General features: G+C 45.2%; 1 protein-coding gene across 3 annotated transcripts in view; it reads left to right on the forward strand.

The window, feature by feature from the left end:
• MATN2 (matrilin 2) overlaps positions 1–22,679 on the forward strand; it is a 139,443-nt gene extending 116,764 nt beyond the window's left edge. For 2 of the 3 annotated variants that reach the window (XM_034668358.1, XM_034668357.1), the window contains 9 exons: positions 7,284–7,406; positions 8,858–8,980; positions 11,332–11,454; positions 14,855–15,268; positions 17,782–17,934; positions 18,939–19,010; positions 19,366–19,500; positions 19,885–19,983; positions 22,122–22,679. In XM_034668358.1, the coding sequence (XP_034524249.1) occupies positions 7,284–7,406; positions 8,858–8,980; positions 11,332–11,454; positions 14,855–15,268; positions 17,782–17,934; positions 18,939–19,010; positions 19,366–19,500; positions 19,885–19,983; positions 22,122–22,177 (1,298 nt within the window). In that variant the 3' untranslated portion in view covers positions 22,178–22,679. The remainder of the gene's footprint in view (positions 1–7,283; positions 7,407–8,857; positions 8,981–11,331; positions 11,455–14,854; positions 15,269–17,781; positions 17,935–18,938; positions 19,011–19,365; positions 19,501–19,884; positions 19,984–22,121) is intronic. The other variant, XM_034668359.1, reaches the window with a different exon arrangement.
• The last annotated feature ends 1,921 nt before the right edge of the window (positions 22,680–24,600 follow it).

A 24,600-nucleotide genomic window follows, 5' to 3' on the forward strand; every position in this document is an offset into this window, starting at 1 on the left:
AGGTGATGATATGAGAAGGTGGGGCTTTGGGGTGATTAGGTCATGAGCATGGGGCTTTCATGCATGGGATTAGTGCCCTAATAAAGTAGATACCACAGAACCCCCTCCCCCAGTCCCTTCCACTGTGTGAAGATACAAGGAGAAGTCTCCGGCCTGGAAGAGGATCCTCACCCAACCACGCCGGCACCCGGATCCTTGACTGCCAGCCGCCAGAACTGGGGGCTATAAATTCTGCTGCTTACAAGCCACCCGGTCTATGGTATTTTGTGATAGCAGCCAGAACAGCCTAAGACCGAGGAGGAAGAGCTTCCCAGGCACAGGGAACAGTGTGCAGAAGCCCAGAGAGTGAGTGGGCTGGTGGTTGAGTATTGAGCACCAGCAGGTGAGAACTGACCTGGAGGAGTAAGCAGAACAGGTGACCTCCAGCCTTTAGAGTTACATGAAACTGTTTGGAGGCCCAGCCCCCCTTGAGAAAATGATTTTACTTTGTCTTCTGAGAATCTCCCAGCCTGAGTAGACTCGGCCGAGCTAGGATGACCACCGCAGGTGCCCCTGGACCAGGAAACATGAAGGTGGTAGATGTGTGGTCTAATCCCACCCTTGCCCCCAGCACAGCTGACACAATTCACCTCGGCAGATTCAGAGACCTTGGCAAAGTCACTTCCCCTCTCTGGCCACGTGTTTCCTCAGCTCTAAAAGAAAGGGTTGGACCAGTCGATCTCCTGGGCCCCTTTCAGCCCAAAGACGAGGATGGTGCCTGGCACAGAGCAAGTGCTCCAGAAACACTCACTGAAAGGATGAACTCCTTGCTGGGGTACCCACCATTCTCCCTGGGCTGAAGGTACCCCATGATCCTGGTCAGGGATGGTGGCTCCCTTTGCCTGTTCGGGAAACACTGAAGTACTTTCCTGTAGGGGGTGTCTCTGGCTCTGGGCGGAAGCTGACTCCAAGTGGGTTTCCAGACTTGGTTGAATAGGAAGCAGCTAGAACCTGTTGTCGGGAAGTTGACTACAGTACACCTTGGGCATTTTCTAATTTACTGCATGTGGTTCCTTGATTTATGAGCGATGCAGACCATCCCCGACATGCAGAAACTGGACATTTTGCTGAGTGAATGTGAAGTGTGCACTCTGCAAGGCTGGTGTGGGGGAGAGAGTGAGGACCACCCAGCATCCACCCTCCACAGGGTTCTCATTTAAAACATCTGCACATGCAGCTCTTTTTTTTTTTTTTTTTTTTAGATTTTTATATACTTATTTGAGAGAGAGAGAGAGAAAGGGAGAGCATGAGCTGCAGGGGTGGGGGCAGAAGGACAACTGACTCCCCACTGAGCATGGAGCCTTACATGGAGCCCAGTGCGGGGCTTGATCCCAGGACCCCGAGATCATGACCTGAGCTAAAGTCAGATGCTCAACCAACTGAGCCACCCTGGTGCCCTTGCACATGCAACTTTCGATCTTGGGGTCATGAGTTCAAGCCCCACATTGGGTGTAGAGATTACTTAAAAATCAAATTTTTAATAAAATAACAAAATAAAATCTTAGGGGCATGAGGCTGGCTCAGTCGGTAGAGCATGTGACTCTTGATCTTGGGGTCATGAGTTGAAGTCACATGTTGGGTATAGAGATTACTTAAAAATGATTTTTTTTTTAAGTAGGCTGCACACCCAGTGTAGAGCCCAGTGCAGGGCTTGAACGCATGACCCTGAGATCAAGACTTAAGTGAGATCGAGTCAGATGCTTAACGGACTGAGCCACCCAGGTGCCACCCAAATAAAATCTTTAATAAAATAAGAAAAATAAGGGGCACCGGGGTGGCTCAGATGGTTAAGCATCTGTCTTCGGCTCAGGTTGTGATCTCTGGGTCCTGGGATCAAGCCCCACACTGGGCTCCCTGCTCAGTGGGGAGTCTGCTTCTCCCTCTCTCTCTGCCTGCCTCTCCTGCTTGTGTTCTCTCTCTCGCTCTCTCAAATGAATAAATAAAATCTTTAAAAAAATAAAAATAAAACATCTGCACAAAACCCCTGAGTGGAGGGTCTGGTTACCCTTAATTTTCAGAGTAGAAAATTGGGGAAATGTTTCTTTGTACTCACCAGTGATTTACGGGGCCTGTTGTGTACCAGGCACTACACTGTCAATGGGAGATGTAGGAGGGAAGGGCAGGTACAGTGAGGGTGTGGTCTCTTGATCGGAGCACATGTGAGCACAGCCCAGTGAGGATGCAGGTGAAAACCCAAACCAACACGTGACTCCCTGTTCAGTGACCATCTTGATATTGCCAGAGGGGCAGATGCCTGCTGCTTTGAGGCCCCATGTGGGGAGGTCCAGGAAGACCTCAGGAGATGTGCGGGGAGGCAGGGGGGTGAGGAAGGAGAGGCAGAGGAGAGGCTGTGTAGACCATGGTGGTGGGAGGGCCCCCAGCTTGGTACTGAGGTACCCACTGAAAGACAGTGCTCAGAGCTGGGAGAGAGGAGGCTGCAGGGATTCTGTCTTTTCTGAAGACTCTCAGGATCTCAGGCAGAGGGAGGGAGCAATGAGAGAAGTTTTGCATTTTGGAAAGAAGACTTAGGACGAGGGGAGGGAATGGAATGGACTGGAGGGGGTAAAAGAGAGTGTGTGGAAACCAGTTAGTAGATGATGCAACAGCCCAAGAGAAAGACAGTGGTGTCTGGTTCTTGATGGTGGAGGCACAGAGTAATCTAGACCCTTGAGAATGTCTCTGAACATAAGGTCTGGGTCCACCACCAGCATCTCGCCCCTGGTAGTTTATTGGAACCACCTGTGGGGCTTTTAAAACAGCCAGATGCCCAGGCAGCACCCTAGACCCCCTGAAGCCGAGACCATCTCACACTGATGTAACCTCATTAGAGGACAACTTGGAAATATTTATCATCTTTTAAATGTTCATACCTTTAACTAGGCATTTCTGCTTCTGGATATTTATCTTTCAGATATGACTTCACATTGTATGCAAAACTATACGCACAAGAATACCCATTACAGTAGTGTTTATACTAGAAGGCTAGGTGCCACCTAAATGCCCACCTAAGTGAGAGAAAATGTACCACCTAAATGAAACACTGATTAAATGATGGTGCGGGCTTTAAAAGTAATACTATAGAGTGTCAAAGGTGAGAGAGAGGCCAACTTTTCATTGTAAATCCTTGTTCCCCATAAGAATTTATATTTAAATTTTGGCCTCTTCTTAGAATAGATAAGGGATTGGAGCGCCAGAGCGGCTCAGTTGGTTAAGAGTCTGACTCTTGGTTTCAGCTCAGGTCATGATCTCACGGTCATGAGATTGAACCCTGGGTTGGGCTCCATGCTGGGGGTGGTGCCTGCTTGAGATTCTCTCCCTTTCCCTTGCCTCCCACCCCATGTGTGCATGCGCTCTCTCTCTCTCTCTCTCTCTCAAAAAGGAATAAGTAAGGGGTTTACATGGTTTAAGAATCAAAACAATATGAAAAGACATACATTTAAAAGCTTTACTACCCCTCTTGCCCTCCCATCCCATTCCCTACCTCCCTTCCTATCAGTAAGTGGTGGTAGCCAGCCTCCAAGATGGCCACCAGTGATCCCCATCTCCTGGTATTCACACACTTGTATAGTCCCCTCCTTCGCGGTTGGTCTGTGTGACCGATAGCATGTGGAAAGAACCATGGCCTGTCTCTTCTCAAATTAAGTTATAAAAGACTGTGGCTACCCCATCTTGAGTGCTCTCTCTCATCTCGTGGATCATTTGTTCTTGGGGAAGCCATGTTATAAGCTGCCCTGTGGAGAAGCCCACATGCTGAGGAAATGAAGCCTCCTGTGGCTAATAGCCAGTGAGGAAGTGAGTGAGGCCTGCCAATAAAGACGTGACTGAGCTCAGAAGCACATCCTGTAGCTCCAGGAGAAAGAGCCTTGAGATCACTGCAGCCCCAGCCAACAGCTTGACTGTGGGCTCACGAGAGATCCTAAGTCAGAACTCCCCAACTAAGCCACTCCTGGATTCCAGACCCCCAGGAACTGTGTGAGATAATAAATGTTGTTTTAAGCTGCTAGGTTTTGGGGTAACATGTTACACAGCAACAGATTACTAATACACCATTTTCATTAGTTTATTATTTATCCTTCATGTTTCTTTATGTGAGTAAAAGCAAATATAAATATACATTTTTATTTCCTCCTTTTTCTTACCCACACAAAAAATGGTGTATTGTATATACCCCATTCTATGCCTTTTTTTTTTTTTTACTCAGTGATACTTATTGGAGATTTTGTGTCTTTACATAGAGAATGTTCTCATTCTTTTTATAGCTGCTTAATTCCCTTGTTGCTGGACACTTGGGTTGTTTTCCACTTGTCATTATTACAGACAATGCTGCCATGAAGAACTTGAAAGTATATCCCGTCATATGGTGCAAAGTACCTGTAGGAGAGAATTCCTGAAGTGAGGTTGCTGGGTCAAAGGTACATTTTGTAACTTTGGTAGATGTTGCCCGATACCCCTCCTTAGGGGAAGTATGCCCTTTAATGTGTTTGAATTTTGAATCACCTGCCTGTTCTCCCGGTGATTCTAATGCACCTGTGAGGTGGAGAACTCACCACTGCTCTGCCGTCAACTGATTAGATGCTCTGAGGGGACGAGGAGGGAAGAGGTTAAAAACCCAGACTCCACATGTGCTTTAGAAGCATGTGCCCAATTGGGGCACCTGGGTGGCTCAGTCGGTTAAGCGGCTGCCTTCGGCTCAGGTCACCATCCCGGGGTCCTGGGATTGAGCTCCACCTGGAGCTCCCTGCTCAGTGGGGAGCCTGCCAATCTCTCTCCTTCTGCCCCTCCCCCTGCTTGCTCTCTCTCTCTCTCTCTCTCTCTCTCTCTGTCAAATAAATAAATAAATAAATAATCTCTAAAAAAAAAAAGGCATGCACCCAATAAAATTTCAAACAGTTGCTAATGTGAACACTCAGGAAAGCTCAGAAACTGGGCTGGGAGCTCCTGTGATAGTCTGTAGCCAAGGGTGACGAGGACAGTGGCTTTGGGCTCAGCAGTCTCCTGATAAAGGAGAGCAGCACCCATCCGTCTGGAGCAGGGGCAGACCACCAGGGCTCAGGAGCTGTATGGGAAGACTCAGCCGCTCTTCTCAATGACAGCCTGAGATGGAGCCAAGGAGACAGGACAGGGCATGGGGAAAGCTCCAGAAAGAAAGTGTGTGCTGGGTTGTGGCGGGGGGGGGGGGCGATATCTGTCTGGATTATGGCTTGACCAGGCTGGCCTGAAAGAGTTATAGCTGTTTTATTATGTTGGAAAACGGAGTATTCTTAATATAAATTCATAGTGGGAAAAAAATGCTCACCTCCACAGCCAGCCAGCTGTCTGTATCATGGATCACTCAATTGTATTTCCATTCAACACTACGTGAGGAACTACCCCAAGCCATTGGGGAATGTTCTGCATTAATAATGAGTCTAGATTGTGCCCAGAGAAGTAAGTCATGCTCAGAGCAAACAGGACAGGCCAACTCTGCTTTGACTCTCTTCTGCAGTTATAATTTTAGTTAACATAATATTTTCCCATTGTTCAGAGATTTTGGCAGGACTTCTGCCCAAAAGAAGACAGGCAAAATTCCCTTCATGTTTGAAAGCTTACTTTACGATATAGCAATGCAATGTAGTTGGGGAAAATGTGGGATTTATTATCAGGAGATTACATTTTGAGTCTGGGGCTATCACTTATTAGCAACTGATCTCGGCAAGCCATTAACCTTCCCAAACCTTAGTCTCCTGGCTGGTAAGTGAGAATAAAAACAGCTGCTTTGACTACCCCACAGTGTGCTTCTCAGGACTCCCCTCCAAGAAGAAATACTGCAACAATGCATTAGAAATAAGTGTGCGGTCTGTGCCTGATTGTACAAGTGATGTTGTACTTCGGAGCCTTTATTTCATAAATTCAGTGTCTATCCATTGTAAAATTCTCGATCTGAGATGATTGAGTTGACTCTCAGAATTGCATATCATTTCTATAAGAAGTCACTTCCCCCATGTCCTCAATATCAGGCTTTTAGAATAATAGCTTGGTTTTTGCAAAGTCACAGACAGAAGCTGCCCAGCCCTGTGGATGGCAAAGCCCTTTTTGTTCTGTCCTGCAGCCTTGGTCATCCATGACTCTTCTCTCGTATCCATACAAAGATGGCCTCTTCGTATCAGCCCATCAGCAAAGCAGGTAGACTCTACCTTCAATATACAGCCAACAGTCTGACCATTTGTCACGATCCTGCTCGGGGCCACCAGGCTTATTGCAAGAGGTTTCTCTCAGCTCTCCACGCTCCATCCTCACTCATACCGAGTCCACCTTCTACGACAAAGCCAGTTCACGTGTCCTCATTGCCCAAAACCCTCCAGTGACCCTTCCTCACTCAGATCCCACTGCTGCCCGTGAAGCCCATAGGGTCTGCCTCTTGCTGGCCTCACTAGCCTCATCCCCTGCCAGGCTTGGTTGCTTGGGTCCCACTTACCTCTTTGCCTTTCCTGAAACGTGCCACACACGTTCCTACCTCTGCAGTTTGCAAATGCTGTTCTTTGCCGAGGATGCTGTTCCATCCAAATACCCACACTCACTTGTCTCTTCAGGGCTCTGCTCAGGGGCACTGTTATCTGCCTCCAGCTCTCCCCAGCCCAGGCACATTCTCTCTCCCCTCTCCTGTTTTCTCCACGGCACTTTTCCCATCTGACATTTATATCTGTTTGTCTATTATTTGTCTTCCCCTTTCTTCCCTCCCACACCTGCTCCCAAATGTAAGCCTCACAAAAGCAGAAACTGTGTCTTATTCATTGTTAAATCCCCAGAGCCTAGAAGAGGACCTGACTCAGAGTAGCGACGCATAAAATAGTTGATGACTGAATGAGCAGATGAAGCATGGTTTACCGAAATGTGACATGTACATGTGGACATAAGTAAATACGTAGATAAGGTGATATCATAATTACATGATAGCCAACAAAGATGAACTTATTTTCTAATATTTATAGGTCATTTATAGCTCTCCTTTTATAAATTGTCTTTCATGTCTTTTGTTCATTATTCCTATGGAAATGATTTTATTTTATACACTCTTATATATGAAGAATTTTTGCTCATAGGCATATTTTCTGTTTCGAGATGTGCATTGTGGGATAAGACACTGCTCTAAGGTGTCTAAAATGTCTTTTAAGATTGAGTAAGTTACTAAAAAAAAAGATTGAGCAAGTCACTAATGTATGAACCATTTCCTTCTTCTGTTTCTCTAATTCCAATTGGATTCCCAGAATTGGACTCCTGTGCCTTGGGGGACCACGGCTGTGAACATTCCTGTGTAAGCAGTGAAGACTCTTTTGTGTGCCAATGCTTTGAAGGGTATATACTCCGTGAAGATGGGAAAACCTGCAGAAGTAAGTTTTTTTTTTAATGATTTTTTATTATATTATGTTAGTCACCATACAGTACATCCCCAGTTTCCGATGTAAAGTTCAATGATTCATTAGTTGCGTATAACACCCAGTGCACCATGCAATATGTGCCCTCCTTACTACCCATCACCACTCTATCCCATTCCCCCACCCCCTCCCCTCTGAGGCCCTCAGTTTGTTTTTCATAGTCCATAGTGTCTCATGTTTGCAGAAGTAAGTTTTTACTGGGGTTGTCTCACATGACCGTGTCTGATCTTTGCATGAATTTCACCATCCTGATCTCTGTTGAAATCAGTTACCCTCAAAAGCCAATGCCACATGACTATTAAAATAATGTGGGGTCCTGGATGGAATCAGAAAAATGACATCAGGTTAAAAACTAATAAAACGTAAAAGAACTGTGGACTTTAGTTGTTATTAATGTATCAGTATTGGTCCATTAATTGTAACAAATGTATCACATTAATGTAAGTTGCTAACTGGATTTGGGGTTTATAGGAATGCTGTGCTATCTTCTCCATTTTTCTGTAAATCTAAAACTTCTCTAAAAAATAAAGCCTGTTAAAAGAAAACAAACAAATGGACAAATGAAAAAAGCCGATGCTTAGAGCTACAACTGAAGTTGCTCATTTATGCCCTGTGGCAAGAAACAAGATTCTAGAAGCTTCTAGCCTTGCCATTTGTTATCTGAGCCTCTGTTTCACTTCTCTGAGCCTCTGTTTATCTATAATAATATTTTTGTTGTTGTGCTGATAGCACAAATCTCTCATAGAGACCACCTTATGATGTGTCCATGCTTATGTCTCAGAAAGCAAAGCTTTTTAGACGGGGGCCAAGATATCTCTCTGTTTCATCAAAAGGGAGTATGTAACCCTGACCAAATGATTTCCATCCCCATCAGTTACCTTTTCCTCAAGCTTCTCAAAGCACTTTGCAAAGAGCAACTTGTGCTGACACATTTGAAGAAAAGATAGGTAATTGGAATTATGACTGATTTTTCAGACAGACAGGAAAGAAAAGGCTCTAAGAGGTTAAGTGATTCTCCAAAGCCATATGTCAGGGACGAAGCCAAATTTGGATTTCAGTGTCACTAATCTAAATTGAGGTTTAATCTTCTAAGTAATCATATCAGACCAACAGTGTTTCCTTTTGATATCAGAAACTGCATCTATAGAAAGCCAATGATTGATTGCATTTAATGAGATATCAAAGTAGGTGCTGGTGAGTGCTGGTGGGGATGATGGTGAGGAAGTTGGAAGAGTTAACCTAAATTAGGCCTGCTGAACTTCATCCTCGATTTTACTTTCCTCCCGTGGGTCACTGAGCTCAAGGGGGCCTGGGGTCTGGTGGCTGTGATGGGTGGATCCTCCAAGGTGAAGCCCGGGGAAAATGTATGTTGGTGAAATTGTTTTGACTTGCTCTGCTGTCCTCAGGGAAGGATGTCTGCCAAACAGTAGACCATGGCTGTGAGCACATTTGTGTCAACACTGAAGAGTCGTACAGCTGCAGGTGCCTGGAAGGGTTCCGGCTTGCCGAGGATGGGAAACGCTGCCGAAGTAAGTGGGGTCCAGGTAGAGATGAAGGCTTCCCTTGGCGGGACATGGACAGTTAGATAACTTCATTTGGGATTTAAAATCTTCCCTTATAATCATAAGGGAATGCCTTGGGCGCTCTGAAAGTGTTTGCTAGTGACCCATACAGGAGACCCTTGGTTCTTCAGGACTTTCTCAGTCAAGGTGCTGAGTAGTCAGGCTCTTTGCGTCTCTCTGTTTTCTCCCTGTTGCTGGCCCTTCCACAACCATGTGTGGGTGCCCAGAACCTCCCACAGAGCCTGGCTCATCATTGGACAGAATTAGAATCTCTGCCAAGGGCGCCTGGGTGGCACAGTGGTTAAGCGTCTGCCTTTGGCTCAGGGCGTGATCCCGGCGTTATGGGATCGAGCCCCACATCAGGCTCCTCTGCTNAAGATAATGACAGTGCTTTTTCTTCTTGGAAGACCTTATAAGTAAGGGTAAAGGGTGGGAGAGAGATGAAGGGATTTTTCTGTGGGTTTTATTTATTCATTTTCTCTACTGTTTGCCTCTGTAGGTCCCTCAGAACAGATTCTGAGAGTTCACTTAGAAGGTGCATTAAGTTCCCCAGAGAAACAGCCAATAGGATGCGTGTGTGTGTGTGCGTGTGTGTGTGTGTGCACGCACACACACGTGCCTTTATACAGAGACACAGAAAGAGAGGCAGACGGACAGAGAGAAAATCTGCAAGGCAGGCCAGCAGTCTGCAGACCCAGGAAGAGCCGATGTAGCAGCTCTTACCCAAGGCAGTCTGGACGCAGAATTCCTTCTTCCGTCGGGGGGAGGGTTTGGTGGGGGGATTCCGTGTTCTTTCTCTTCAGGCCTCCAAGTGATGGGATGAGGCCAACTCTATGGAGTGTACTCTACTTTACTCAAAGTCTCACGGCTGAAACGTTCATCTCATCTAAAAAATACCTTCACAGCAGCATCTAGATTGGTGTTTGACCAGACAGCTGGACAGTATCCTGGGCAAGGTGACAGATAAAATTAACCATCACAGCGCCCAGAAACAGAGACAGACAGGACACATGAGCTTGGTGAAGTGGCTATTAGAAGAGCACAGGACAAGGATTTTTCTCCACTGGGAGATTCTGAGCTGTTAGTCCCTATTTGGCCCTCAGGAGTGGGGTGGGGTGGGGTGGGGTAGGAGGGTGGGGGTGGTGTTGAAGCTGTCTACTTGCTTTTGTTGACACCCTGCTCCAGTGGGCAGGATGGCTCTTTCTTCATTAAGACCAAATCAGTTCATTTGCTGTTCCAGTTGATTTGGGGGAATTTCCTCACAGACTCCTTTGAGATAACCTGGGACACCCCACAAGTCCACAAAGCTGGCTTGAGCAGTGTCCTCATTCCTCCACCACGAAGAGGGGCTCCTACCTTCAGCGAGCTGTTCTGTTTGAACAGCTAAGTCCCGGGATGGCGGTGGGACCCTGGCCTCTGCAGATCTCCCTGCACGGTCCCGTTCTGCCTTCACACGCAGGGTTCCCTGCATGGAGAGCACATCCGCAGTTCTGCCCATTGTGTCTGCCCAAGCTGAATGTTCGTGATTTTATTTATTGATTTATTTACGTGCACCATTTATTCATGCAACATATTTTTTGCTCAGCACATGGAGCTATGGTACACCAGGCACAACATCTAGGTCTGGAATTTGATCACGGGATCAAATACCACCATTCCCACTTCGAGGGGGATCCGTAGTTACCAATCCCAACTTCATAGGAAGCTTCTCCTTCTAGGGAGCTAATGACAGAAAAGAGCCGTCGGCTTTCATGTCATGGAGGACAAGCACAAGGGAGACGCATGTCTCAGCTGTGCCATCAACTTGCTGCATGACCTCGGGCGACTCCCAGACTGTTTTGAGTTTCTTCATGTATACACTGGGTGTAATTATTCCTGCTTTCGTCTTCTCACAGAATGTTGTGAGGACTGGAGGGCTGTAACTACTCTGAAGCATTTAAAGTACCTCGCACATGAGAAATGTTCATTAAGGGAACCGGAGTGTGTGGGATAGCTATGGGAAAAAATCAGTAGCTTGGGAAAATCAAAACCCCAAGCAACATCAAATAATTCTAAAAATGAAAAAGAAATAAAGGATACCCGATCACCCATTTTACCATTCAGGCTTATGGGAGCTGGTGCTTTCTGAGAGGAGCATCTCCCTTCTCACGCCCTGTCCTGAGTATTAGAATGAAAAAAAGGCATATTATAAAAGACAGTTCAAACAGAGATGGGTTTTTAAAAAAATGGGTTAATTCCTTGATCTGTCCTGATATGACCATTCGGTCCAGCTCATTCCTGCATGGATGGAGTTGCTCATCTCCCTCTATTTCCCTCAGGGAAGGATGTCTGCAAATCGACCTACCACGGCTGTGAACACATTTGTGTTAATCGTGGCAACTCCTACATCTGCAAATGCTCAGAGGGATTTGTTCTAGCTGAGGATGGAAGACGGTGCAAGAGTAAGTGATCTGAACTTGGCTTTCTGCTTGAATTTGGTTTGGGAGCAGTCGCTCTTTGGAGTATTTTCAGGAAACAAATCCCTCACCTCTGTTTCTCCCATAATGGAGTTTAGCTGATGCACCTGTGGAAAAACTTGGTTTTAGTTGACAATAAGTTCACTACCCGCCAAAAGGCTGGGTGATCTTAGGCTGAATAAGCATATCTGGAATGAGAGATTTGTCCTCTGCTCTGTACTGGGGAATTACATTCCGGTCTGGGAATTGCATTTTAGGAAGAGTGAGATAGAGCTAAGTTTAAGCATAAAAAAAAGCCCTTCAAATAGCAGGAAAAAAAATCTCAAGAAAATTATTTTGTAATCTCAGAGTAGAGAAGACCTTTCAAAAGATGACATGAAACATAAAAACCATTTTTACTTTTATTTTATTTTTTTTAAGATTTTATTTATTTATTTGTCAGAGAGAGAGAGAGAGCAAGTGAGAGAGCACAAGCAGGGGGATCAGCAGGCAGAGGGAGAAGAAGGCTCCCCGCTGAGAAAGGAGCCTGATGCAGGGCTTGATCCCAGGACCCCGGGATCATGACCTGAGCCGAAGGCAGATGCTCAACTGACTGAGCCATCCAGGTGTCCCAAAAACTCTTTTTAAAAAAGAGAAAATGTATAGTGAGAGATTAAAGCTATGATATCTTTTTTTTTTAAACTTATTATCAGAGATCAAAAAGATTGATGATTCCTTATGTTGACAAAGGTATATTGTAATGGGCAGTTATGAATTTATCACTGGGTGTCTGAATCAGTACAACTTTAGGAGGGCAGTTAGGGGATGCCTGGGTGACACAGTCGTTAAGCGTCTGCCTTTGGCTCAGGGTGTGATCCCAGGGTCCTAGGATCGAGCCCCACATCAGGCTCCTCCACTATGAGCCTGCTTCTTCCTCTCCCACTCCCCCTGCTTGTGTTCCCTCCCTTGCTGGCTGTCTCTCTCTCTGTCAAATAAATAAATAAAATTAAAAAAAAAAAAAGGAGGGCAGTTTGGCAATATTTTAAAGGCAATTCCACTTCTATTTGTATTATATAAATATATAGATACACACATACATACATGTATATATCCTTTTGTAATGTTTAAATTCCTGTTCCATGTGCATGCATTATTTTGTAGAAAAATATATTTAAAGAAAAAGGATAATGACAAGCAAGATTTAGGAAGTTCAGGACAATGTCAAGTGAAAACTAAAGGGAGAACCTGGGGATCTCTGTAGAAAAAGACTTGAGGTACCATTCAAATACCAAAGTGACAGTCACTTCACTGGTGATTTATATGACACCCCTGGGAAAAGAAAGAACAGTGGGGAGAAACTGCAGCTCAGCATGAGGACAGAGACACTTTCAGGGAAGTTGCGTGATTAGTTAGTTAAGATCATGAACTTCGGGTCAGACAGAACTGGACTTCAACCCCTATTCACACTACCTGCGTGACCTTGGACAAATTATTTAACTTCTCTGAGTCTCGGTTTCTTCATCTATAATAGGAGGATGATGCCTCACAGAATTGTCATGAGGAATAAAGGAGGTGGTGTATTTAAAGGTGCTTAGCCCCATGCTGGCACATACTAACTGCTTGACAAATGGCAGCTCTCGTAACCATCAACAGCAGAGATGTCCAGAGATGGGGTTTAATGGCGAGGTGATGAGCTCTCCATGAGGAGAGGTGTTCGGGTCCAGGCTGAATGGCTACTAGGTAGGGATATTATAAAGATGTAAGCAACAGGAGGCCGGTACTAATGACCTTTAAAGGTCTTGCCCAACACTGAAATTCTGGAACTCTGTGAAAATGAAGTTCTGAAGGCAAATCACAGCTCCATGGAAGTCTCCTTGACTTAACTACAAAGGAAAACGCTCGAGTACAGTTAGTTGGAGCAACTCTCCTGCAAACAAGTAGCCAGCAGGGGAGCTTTATCCCTCCTGGGCTTGAGAGCCAAAGTCTGGTGCTTCTCACCCTGAGCTGCTTCTATTCTATCCAGCATCCTGTTTCCTGGAGAAGCCTTTTGTGACTCTCTCTGCATAGAGGCTGCAAGTACTGATTTTGTTCTGCAAGAAAAGAGTGTGTGGGGAAGAGGAGAAAACAGACCTACTGCTGGAAAATTATTGCAGTATTTCTGCAAACTGCCAGAGTGCCGTGTGCGTGATGTCTGAGAGTCTTTTATTTATTTATTTAGTTAGTTAGTTTTGATTCAAGAACAGGCTATGAATGTAAACGAAGCTCTGAATTGGCCTTTTCCTCTTTTGCTAATAAACAATCAATAAGTTGAATAATAGGAAAAAGCACTTAGTGGGGTAAGAGAATTCAACCCCCCAACAACACACACACACGCACACACACACACGTTAGCATATTATTTGGGGGCCACACACAGAAATAATTTTGCTTTTGGGCGTCCTTACTTGCTTATGTTATTGTGCTCCACTTTCAAATATTAGACGACTGCTTGAGATATAAAAGAGAACGTTTTATCACATGCTGTAGACGGTTTGAAATGAGATCATTCATTTGGGATCTGTAAATTTTTTTATGCAGCCCTAAATAATAAAAAGTCTGTCCACACCCAGATTGCTTAAAGTATTCGCATAGAGCTTTCCTGCCAACCGTTGAGTTGCCTGAAGAGCTTCCGAACAGTGACGATTCATTTCTAAGCTTGAATAGGTCAGTAGGGCTCTTCCAGGCATGCTACCCAAAGAACACCCCCTCCTTCACGTGCTCCGTCCGCAAGCATTTATTGAACAGCTACTGTGTGCCAGTGATGGGGGTGGAGAAGTGAATGAGAATATGCCTACTGCCTTGCATGAAGCAGGTGCTCCAGAAGCCAGTTCTTGTTGAATAAATTAGTAGCTGTTAGGAGTACACGGAGAGTAATGAATACAAGCTGGGTTACTAGGAAAGCTCTCTGGAAGAGAGGATGGCTGAGCTGAATTTAAGACTTTCCTTCTCTGCCGTCTGTCACAATGCCAGCACTGGGGTGATGTCACCCTCCTGGAGTGAAGTTGCAGGAGTCCTTTGGGTGCCGCCAGACCCCACAGTGTACTCTACACACAGTCCCTCGCAGACTTGGCTGTCAGTGACCCACAGTACAGTGTGGGCTCAGTTTCCCCAACACTTTGTACCTCTGTCATGTGATTTTGCTTGTGAAAAATAACTCTTTATCAATTTAACAAGCCGCCGAGAAAGGCAAATGTGAAACTCACTGTGGCTCATGACTCTGCCAGCCCCTTCCGTCCGTCCTGTGTGTTATCTAAGGAGCCGAGGTGGTTCTCCAGAGCCTTTCTGCCTCCGGCTGAAGCACACTTTTCTTCCGCTCTAAGTGAGTTTCGATCATTTAACCGTCTCAACGTTCCCTTCCTTCCTACAGGATGCACTGAAGGCCCAGTTGACCTGGTCTTTGTGATCGATGGGTCCAAGAGCCTTGGAGAAGAGAATTTTGAGATTGTGAAGCAGTTCGTCACTGGCATTATAGATTCCTTGGCGGTTTCCCCCAAAGCCGCTCGAGTGGGGCTGCTCCAGTATTCCACGCAGGTCCGCACAGAGTTTACCCTGAGGAACTTCAACTCGGCCAAAGACATGAAGAAAGCCGTGGCCCACATGAAGTACATGGGCAAGGGCTCCATGACGGGGCTGGCCCTGAAACACATGTTTGAGAGAAGTTTTACCCAAGTAGAAGGGGCCAGGCCTCTCTCCACACGGGTGCCCAGAGTGGCCATCGTGTTCACAGATGGACGGGCGCAGGATGACGTCTCGGAGTGGGCCAGTAAAGCCCAGGCCAATGGTAATAAGGGGCGGAGGTGTGGTGTACCTCACTCAAGGGTCGGTTTCTTAAACGCACTGGGTAGTCAGAGGAGGGCAGGCGATGGGGGAGAGTCTCTGAGCTTTGGGAGAGGAGGCCTGTCAAGCGTGGCTACACCTTTCCTGCACTGCCACCTAGAGGCCGTAAAGGGACCCCCGCGGGAGTTACAGGCCTAGTCTGTGTGGGCGGGTAGTTACGCCCACCACACCTGAGTAGGCCTCTCCTGCCATTTACTGGCCAGCGTGTGACCTCCAGTGGAGGGGAGCGACTCTGCACGTGCTGCTGAACCACAGATGAACACACAGCGTTCCCAGCACTGTCTGGTTGCTTTAGGATGACCTGCAGTGTTGGATAAAATTAGATTCCTGGTGGGAGGAACTTTTACTGAAACTTTTTTTTTTTTTAAACCAGTGCTTCAAGTGAGCGCTGTGAAAGCGCAATAGCCTTGTGATAGTGAGTACCCTTGTGTGTACAGGAGGCAAAAGTTAGCTTTTGAGAAAATCAAAATGTTGGAAGAGATTATGACTAAATTGTTACTCAGGAAAGCAAAGCCTCTTCTCTGAGGTCCTCCTGACTCACGTGTTATCGGGCGCCGCCGCTCATTCAGGGCGGGAGAACGGGCAGGGCCCTCCGAGGCCCTGGCGACCTTCGAAGGCCCCCCGCACCAAAACCCTTGGGCCCACGCTCCCCCTCCCCAGTGCCCTCACCTCGGGCCCGCCCCTCCGCTCACCGCGACTGGAAGTTACTTTAGTTGTGCATAGATGCAAAGTGTGGCAGAGGAGCCTGGCCCTCAGAAAAGGAAACCCAAAAGCTAGGGTGGTTGGTAGAGCTAGAGGAAGGCGAAGCGACTGGATTCCTTGGGGCAATGAGAAAACTTGAGGTTTTGAAGCAGTTGCTTGAAAGCCACTTTCTCCAAGAACTTGTTGAGGGTACATTGCTTTTGCAAGTCCTAAAGGGGGGAAAGGGTATGCAGACCAGGGTTTCGTCTAAGACGTTTTGGGCCCAGTACCCAGACCAGGCCTGGCACACAGTCCATGTGTGACTACGACTTGCTGAGTAAATGAGCAAGGAGAGAAAGTACTAGCAATCCCATGTGAACTCCATTCCTCCTCACAGAAAGGCTGGCTCACACTGACATTCAAGCACTCTTGGTGAAGGAGGCCATTTTACTGGTATTGTGTACCTCATCACTGACACCTTTTTCTCTAGCCCAATAGAATAGTAGCTGCAAAAAGTGTCCTGTTCTGATTCATCTGAGTGGACTGTAAAACTGGCTGCTCATACCCAGTTCCTCTGCTTCCAGACTGGCTTGAGAGCTCCCATCACACCCATGAGCCCCTCTAGCCTGCATTTGTGAGGTATACTGGGGGAAGTGTCTTGTCTCCAAACAAGACACTTATTTGTCGCGTTGAGATCGGTCTACCTTACTCTTTCCCCCATTCAGATTTCTGCCAATCGCCAAAGGGCAGGTGGTAGGAGAAACTGATGTTTATTTGGTTCTTAAATCAACAAAATTTACCTGAAGTGACATCCTCTGATGAATTTAATGACTCCTATATATAGCTAATATAATCTTAAAATAGTAGCTTTCCTTTTTAGGAAGTTTGCATGAAGTCACTGGGCTCCCGGACAAGTATGTTGAACTTGACTATTGACCCTACACAGACTTAGAACAAGGCATCACTCTTGCCCCTTGGCTTAAAAAGCCATTTTTATGTGTATTTTTTTTTAATCCAGCCTAATGAATTAGCCAGAACAAGATATCAGTGCTAAAAAATGTTGAAAATGAAGGAGAATTTAAGTTCTTATTGTGTTTTACTTTCAAGCGAAGCATATATGGAAGAAGGGAGTCTAATGATTTCTGTTGCTTAGAAAAGCTTTTGGAGCCATCTCATATCCCTGTTGGTATCTAAGGTGGGAACTTGGGTTTATTCTTTCTGACATGGGAGATTTCCAGTGGTCTGCAGATATTCCTTTTCAGCTCAGCACCTCTTCATAAGGCTTTGTCCTTTCAAGAGAAGTGGATAGAATGCAGCTTCACCTGCACCCCCCCCATCATTAAAGGTTCCTATCCTCTACCTTTGAGAAGTAGAAACTGGGTTAGAAGGTCATAAATTAACCTGCTTCTTAGAATTCTCCCAGAAGAGATTCCCATTTAGTAAGCCATAAGATAGTGCTCTTTTCTACTTTATCCCCAAGGCTAGCTAATTCAGGCAAAAGTTGCAGATTTATTCAATGACCTTGCCCAGAGCTGAGCAACAGGTTGGTGGTCTAGCTCCCAACCTCCCCTGGATGCCTCACCTTCCCCTCATTGGAACCCCCTCTTTTGTTCATAGGGCCAAAGTAAAAATGGTAGGAAGATAAAGGGAGGTTGACCTGGACCCCTGAAGTCACACCACCTAACATCCACCTGGCTTTAGTTGCGGTACACAGAACTTCCGGACCCTGGGAACACACCTCTGACTACCTTGTCCTTCATTTGCTCTGCGATTTAGGCATAACTATGTACGCTGTCGGGGTAGGAAAAGCTATTGAGGAAGAACTACAAGAGATTGCCTCTGAGCCCACGGACAAGCATCTCTTCTATGCCGAAGACTTCAGCACGATGGGAGAGATAAGTGAAAAGCTCAAGAAGGGCATATGTGAAGGTACCGTAGCTGACCTCGAGGAGAGCTCTTCACACAGGGCAGCATGAACCTGGGATGAGAAATTCTCAACCTATTCCTCCCACTTGGGGGGTCAAAAAAGTGCCTCCCTGGTGTTCCGGGCCAGTAGTGCCTGGAAACAGTAAGCACACAAAGGGGAACCGGAGAGAGAGAGAAGATGACATTAACAGCTAGCCTCGTGTGAGCACTTGCTCAGGGCTCGGCAGTGTGATAAATCTTTTGACACACCAGCATACGTAGTCCCCAAAAAACCCCTACAGAAACGATCATTTAACTAAGACACAACCGTTACACACGTCCCTGAGCCGAGTCGCAATTTCAGGAGATGCCTGTAGCTGGAGTGGAAAGGGAGGGCAGGCCTTTTGAACGTGAAGAACGCCTTCCTGCAAGGAGTACTTCTGTTGACAGAACACAAGCCTGCCCTTGAGAATCGAGATTTTGTTACGGGCAAGAGCTCTCTGTGCTAATCTCAGTTGTGCCAGGGTGCTCACCCAGAACAGCTCTGCCCCGTCTCCCTACTCCTGTCCCAGGTTCAGTCACCAGTCAAACCCCAAGCAGTGATGCTTACTCCTCTAAAGGAAAGAACAAGAGGGGGCGGGACAGGGAAGGAAGGCCTTTCAAATTTCTAACGAGAGGAGAGAAGATTTCACCTCTAGGCCGTTTCCTTCAAGCCGAACGGCCTCCTGGAGCTGCTCTAGTCCTTGGTCAACTTTTTCCCACCCCGCCTTCCAGGCATGACATTTATGGGGGCATTCTCAAGTAAGATGCACTTGAGGGGTCCAGGTTCCTCTTACTAGAGAATGTCCCTAGTGTGGTCTTGGATCACCCTGGAAACCAATTGCTTTTTGAAACTGGTGTTACCAAATAAAACTGAAACACCCTGGGTGACAGTGGGTAGGTGGGGAGCTGGTCTGGGGCGAGTTTCCTAAAGGACACACACGCATGCAGACAACTGTCATTCCCGTTGGTCCTCTTTTTCCTCTCAGCTCTAGAAGACTCTGATGGAAGTCAGGACTCCCCAGCAGGGGAACTGCCAAAGAGGGTCCACCAGCCAACAGGTAAACTTCTAAAAAGCCAACAGGTAAATTTTTAAAAGCAGTGTTTCTAGAAACTTTTTAGATGCTTCCACCACGGTTTCCCCCAGACAAAAGTCATAAAGAAGTGAAAGTAAGATTTGAATTATGTTAACTATGGCTTTTTTTCCTTGATCAGATGGGAAACATTTACTCTATACTTTAAGCCATATTTGGCAATAGCCTCTCTCTTCTGACAGGCTTTTGCCACAGTATGTCCCAAAGTAAAGCTGTATACCACAGCTAGGAATACCAAGTACTTTATTCGGACTGCTGACGGCTGTGTTATAACCACAACCGTGTTAAGCAGGTTTGACTTCAGTTTTCTTTCTCTTTACAGAATCTGAGCCAGTCACCATAAATATCCGAGACCTACTTTCCTGTTCTAATTTTGCAGTGCAACACCGATATCTGTTTGAAGAAGACAATGTTTCACAGTCCACACAAAAACTTTTCCATTCGACAAAATCTTCAGGTAATTCCAAATACAGTATTGCTACCAGGTGGCTCGATACCAGCCTGTTAGCTTGCCCACAGACTCCGCGGCAAGGAGGAGAGGAAAGGAGGAAGTGGGAAATGGGATAGGGGAAAAGAGAAGGGCTTAAATGAAATGAGAACTAGAAAAACTAACTGGAGGAAATCTGAGTAGCCTTCCCTGCAGTCCACACTAACAGCAACTGTCAGAGTTGGAAGCCCATGCAGCCCTCTCCTGGAATTTACTGGATCTGGCTGCGCGGAAAAAGTTGAACATTTCTTTCATTTTGGTTTCGCCCCTATGCTGATTCAGTCCTATTATTATGCGTCTGGGAAGTCTGGTGGGTTACAGAGGTGAGTAAACACTTTCCATGTGCTTTCTCAGGAAGTCCTTTGGAAGAAAAACACGATCAATGCAAATGTGAAAACCTTATCATGTTCCAGAACCTTGCAAATGAAGAAGTGAGAAAGTTAACACAACGCTATATCCTTTTCTAATACTATGCTTGTGTGTGTGATGCAAAGAATTTCACCAAACTTCACAAATACTGTCTGTGGGTATGTATTAAATGCAGTTATTTCCATAAAGCCAAGAGTAGTGAATTCCTAGAAAGGCTTTATTTTTTTTTTTTGAGAATTATTTATTTATTTTTAAGATTTTATTTATTTATTCGACAGAGATAGAGACAGCCAGCGATAGAGGGAACACAAGCAGGGGAGAGGGAGAGGAAGAAGCAGGCTCATAGCAGAGGAGCCTGACGTGGGGCTCGATCCCATAACACCGGGATCACGCCCTGAGCCAAAGGCAGACGCTTAACCGCTGTGCCACCCAGGCGCCCCAGAAAGGCTTTTTTCTTAAGCAACCTGCTAGGTGTTTGAAGGCCAAGGGCAAACCAAGTTTCATGGCAAGCTTGGGTCAAGATCTTGGTTGCTCTCTGCTGTTCTAGGGGTTTAGCCGTGAGGCCAGCCGGTCAGTGTGCAGAGTAAAGAGAAAATAGATTTAAAATTTAACTCCCTCTCTGCTGGGAGGAAAAGGAGGATATGTACCAGGTCTGATGTGCATCAAAGGTATAGTAAGTCTAGGCAAAGAATGTAGAATGACAAGGTTTCAAACTCCCACCTAAATTCCAAACCTTTCTTTTGGCCCCAAGCCACTCTGCAGCCACAGTTGGTAAGCATGTAGTTTCTAGAGGACTGGGGTTTTTTGTTTGTTTGTTTGTTTGGCAGCAGACATCTTTTATATCAGCACTCTACGATGAAACATTCTGTCAAGGGAACAGCAGAATCCACTGATTCATTAAACCAATATTACACATGAAAGGAATGCTTTGAGATAATGGAGAAATGAGGCTTCAGTGTTTTTTCACTGCCAGCCGCTCTGAACTTAAAATGACAGTAAGCTTACTAAAGCTGGCTCGTATCTATCGCAACAGGCAGCCAACTAGCCTACAGGGAAAAGGTTGAACTCTGAACTCTCTCTGTGCCGATGGGTTTGTATAATAAGGAACAGATGTAGCAATTCCCTTTCTGAAAGCTGGAAATATGCTCCCTTAAATAAAATAATCTGACAGTGGTTAATGTAGGTGATGAATCCAGGCTTTCATTCTGCCACCAACGGGACTAGCGGAGGGTGTTAAGCTTACATGAAAACAAATGCTTGTTCTAATGCCCCTCTCCTCTCCTTTTCCCACCCCACTCCTGACAGTCTGCTTCACAAGAGGCTAAGGAAGTTATATATAAAAAAGCATAGGTCAGATGTCTTCGAGGCTGCTACCCTTTGGCCACATCTGGCATCATGGGTGAAAATGTAAATAAAATCTCAGTCTCTTTTCTCTCATGACATCATCTCTTATTAACGCCTAATCCTTCTCTTCATTACATTCCCAAAATTATCACTGCTGGCTTCCAAAGGTATGTTATGGCAAACTAATTTACAAGCAACACAGGTGTGAGAAGAATTAAAAAAATTTTTAAAGAATTTAGGGGCACCTGGGTGGCTCAGTTGGTTAAGCCTCTGACTCTTGATTTCGCCTCAGTTCATGATCTGAGGGTTGTGAGATCGAGCCCCACCTTGGGCTCTGAGCTGGGGGTGGAACCTGCTTGGGATTCTCGCTCTCCCTACCCACCCCCCCACCCCGCCCCTTTCCCCCAGGCACACATTCTCTCTCGTGGTCTCAAAAAAAAAGAATTTCAACTGAACTATTTGGCTTTGATGTTAAAAAGTATTTAACCTGAAAGAGATTTATAGTCTTTTTAAAAAAAGATTTGAGAGAGCAAGAGAGCACAAAGCAGGGGGAGCAGCCGCAGAGAGAGAGGCAGGCTTTCCACCCAACAGGGAGCCCGAGGGGATTGATCCTAGCACCCTGGTATCATAACCTGAGCCAAAGGCAAATGCTTAACCAACTGGGCCATCCAGGTGCCCCAAGAGATTTATAGTCTTGATAGCATGTGTTAAATGGGTTACTATAAACCTTCTATTCAGAGTTTAAAATTTTTTCCAAATGGGAAAACTGAAGGCTTGTTATCTTTCAGGACAAATTTTTATGTAAGCTAAATCAAGTTGTATTTGAATGTAAATAAAAAGAGGCAATTCAGATTCCTCTTCCTTAATTTGAGATTTACTAGAAGAAATGACACAACGGATGGAAGCCCTGGAAAATCGCCTGAGATACAGATGAAGATTCGAAATGCTCTACATATTTGTATGTCATTGTATCAAGGGTTGCAATGAAGCAGCTTGGAGCCCCAAAGCTCAGGCTATTGTTAAGTCTATAAAGTTGTAAAGTAAAACGTAACTAGTACTGAGAAAGCTGGTTTGCTATAGAACAAAGGCAAAAGTACACGCTAACTTGTATAAATTTGAGAAAAGTCCCTCAGAACCCTAAAATGAGATTATCAAGTGAGAACGAATAAGCTATGCAAGATATTCTGTAACATACTGTGGACATGATTTGCTTTTGCCTTGTCCTGCCTTAGAGTGTTGTGATCTCATTTGAATACAAAATAGTTTGCAGTCTTACTTCTGTAGAACACTGGCCATAGGAAAAGCTATTTTTTTGTATTGGAGGACTTTTATCTTGATATATGTATATGGATGTATGCCTAAAATCATAAAACATACGTACTTGTATAACAAGTTGGATTTTTTTATACAATATTAAAATTCACCACTTCAGAGAATGATATTGTGTAAAATTCCTAGTTAACTTTAAATGCAAGGTATGTGTATATGGGAAATGGTCAATATGCATTTGAAAAAAAAATGTTGGATCTCATTGGCAATCTGGAAAACACAGGTTAAAACAATCAGCTTGGCAAAAATTAGTGTCTAACTACAGTGTTGGCAAGGATGAAGAAAATGGGGCTCTTGTACACTAGTAAGAATGCAAACGGGCATGCTCCTTGGCATATAATCTGTCAATACCTAGTAAAACTGCAAATGCACACAGGCCTGCACTCTAACAACCGCACTCACAGCCATCTGACTAGAGGCCTTCGGCCCGTGCACACAAGGAGACCGTGTAAGAATGTTACTCCAGTCTGTAAGTCACAAATTGAAAATAATCTAATCATGAGAAAGGGAACTGATCAAGTTGTGGTGTGGTCCCCACCTCAGAAATACAACACTTAAAAGGAAGGCACTAGACTTACATGTATACATAATAAAACTCAGAGATGAATTTTAAAAAGCCAAAGGTAGGGGCACCTGGATGGCTCAGTCAGTTGGGTGTCCAATTCTTGGTTTCAGACCTTGGGGTCCTGGGTGAGTGCTAGTGTGGCTCTGTGCTCCTCGGGGAGTCCGCTTGGGGATTCCCTCTCCCTCTGCCCCCCACCCCCAACTCATGCACTCTAAAATAAATAAATCTCTAACAAAAAAAAAAAATGAAGACCCCCAAAATGACATCCTTCCCATGGAAGCTACTGTATTTGAGGCCAAATGGTACTTTTTAAACAGGACACCTTCAGCAAACTTATGTTTAAATATTTCAAGATGAGTGTTTTCATCAGGATGTCCTCCCAAAGGGCAGTGTGGTGGAGTGGGAAGCACATCTCCTAAGCTTCAATCTCACCTGATTCTCACCAAATATAAAAGGTGTGATTCAAAGTATTAAACCTTCAATTTGTTTTGTGTGAGTCATCCAGTTGATCCTGAGCAGGCTTTCATTAGTAAGTACTGATTTGGGTTGGCATTACCTTCTGAGATGGACTCCTAGTTCAGGCATTGCTTCCTCGGCTCAATTGTACTTGACTTTGTTGAGTCCCAGCTCCCTCTAGTGGCTCTAGACTGCACCCCCAACCCCTTTATTTTTTAGCTATGAAATCCATTTCAACAATTGAGTTTTCAACTTTCTTCATCTTGGGGAGAATGCCTTCAAAGGAAACAAAGGCCTCCAACCAATCAATCAAATTTACATATTAATCCAAGATAATTACTTGAAGATAGTCTAAAATCTGAAATAGTTCCCCCTTTTCCTTGTTTTGCTACCTGTATCTCTTAGGTGTAAAGGTTTTGCATTCCGGTTTATTGTGGTGACCTTTACCAGCCTTGATTTCATCTGTCAAATGGGACGAATAGTACTATCTCACTGGATTGTCAAGAGGATTAAATGGGTTAATGTGTACATTAGTAAAGTATCATTTTAAATACGCAATTATCAGCTATTATGTTTTTATTCTCAATTATCAGCTATTATGTTTTTATTCTCGCAGCCCATGATACCTGACACAAAGATGGCCATTTATGTGTATGCTGAATGAATGAATGAATGCTTTGCTTACCTTATCTAAGGAAAGTACTGTGGCAGATTCCCACTCCTAAATTATCTTTTGAAGCAAACAGGTAGGAAGTAGTAAATTATAGTAAATGTAGAGATGTGCAACAAGATAAAGATGAACTTTGGCCTAGAAAGTCACAAGCCTATCAATGAGAATTAAGTAAATGTTTTTTGTTTTTTTTTTTTTAAGATTTTATTTATGTGACAGAGAGACAGCCAGCGAGAGAGGGTACACAGCAGGGGAGTGGGAGAGGAAGAAGCAGGCTCCCAGCACAGGAGCCTGATGTGGGACTCGATCCCGGAACGCCGGGATCATGCCCTGAGCC

This window comes from Ailuropoda melanoleuca, chromosome 9 (genome assembly GCF_002007445.2).
Source record: "Ailuropoda melanoleuca isolate Jingjing chromosome 9, ASM200744v2, whole genome shotgun sequence".
Lineage (NCBI taxonomy): Eukaryota > Metazoa > Chordata > Mammalia > Carnivora > Ursidae > Ailuropoda > Ailuropoda melanoleuca.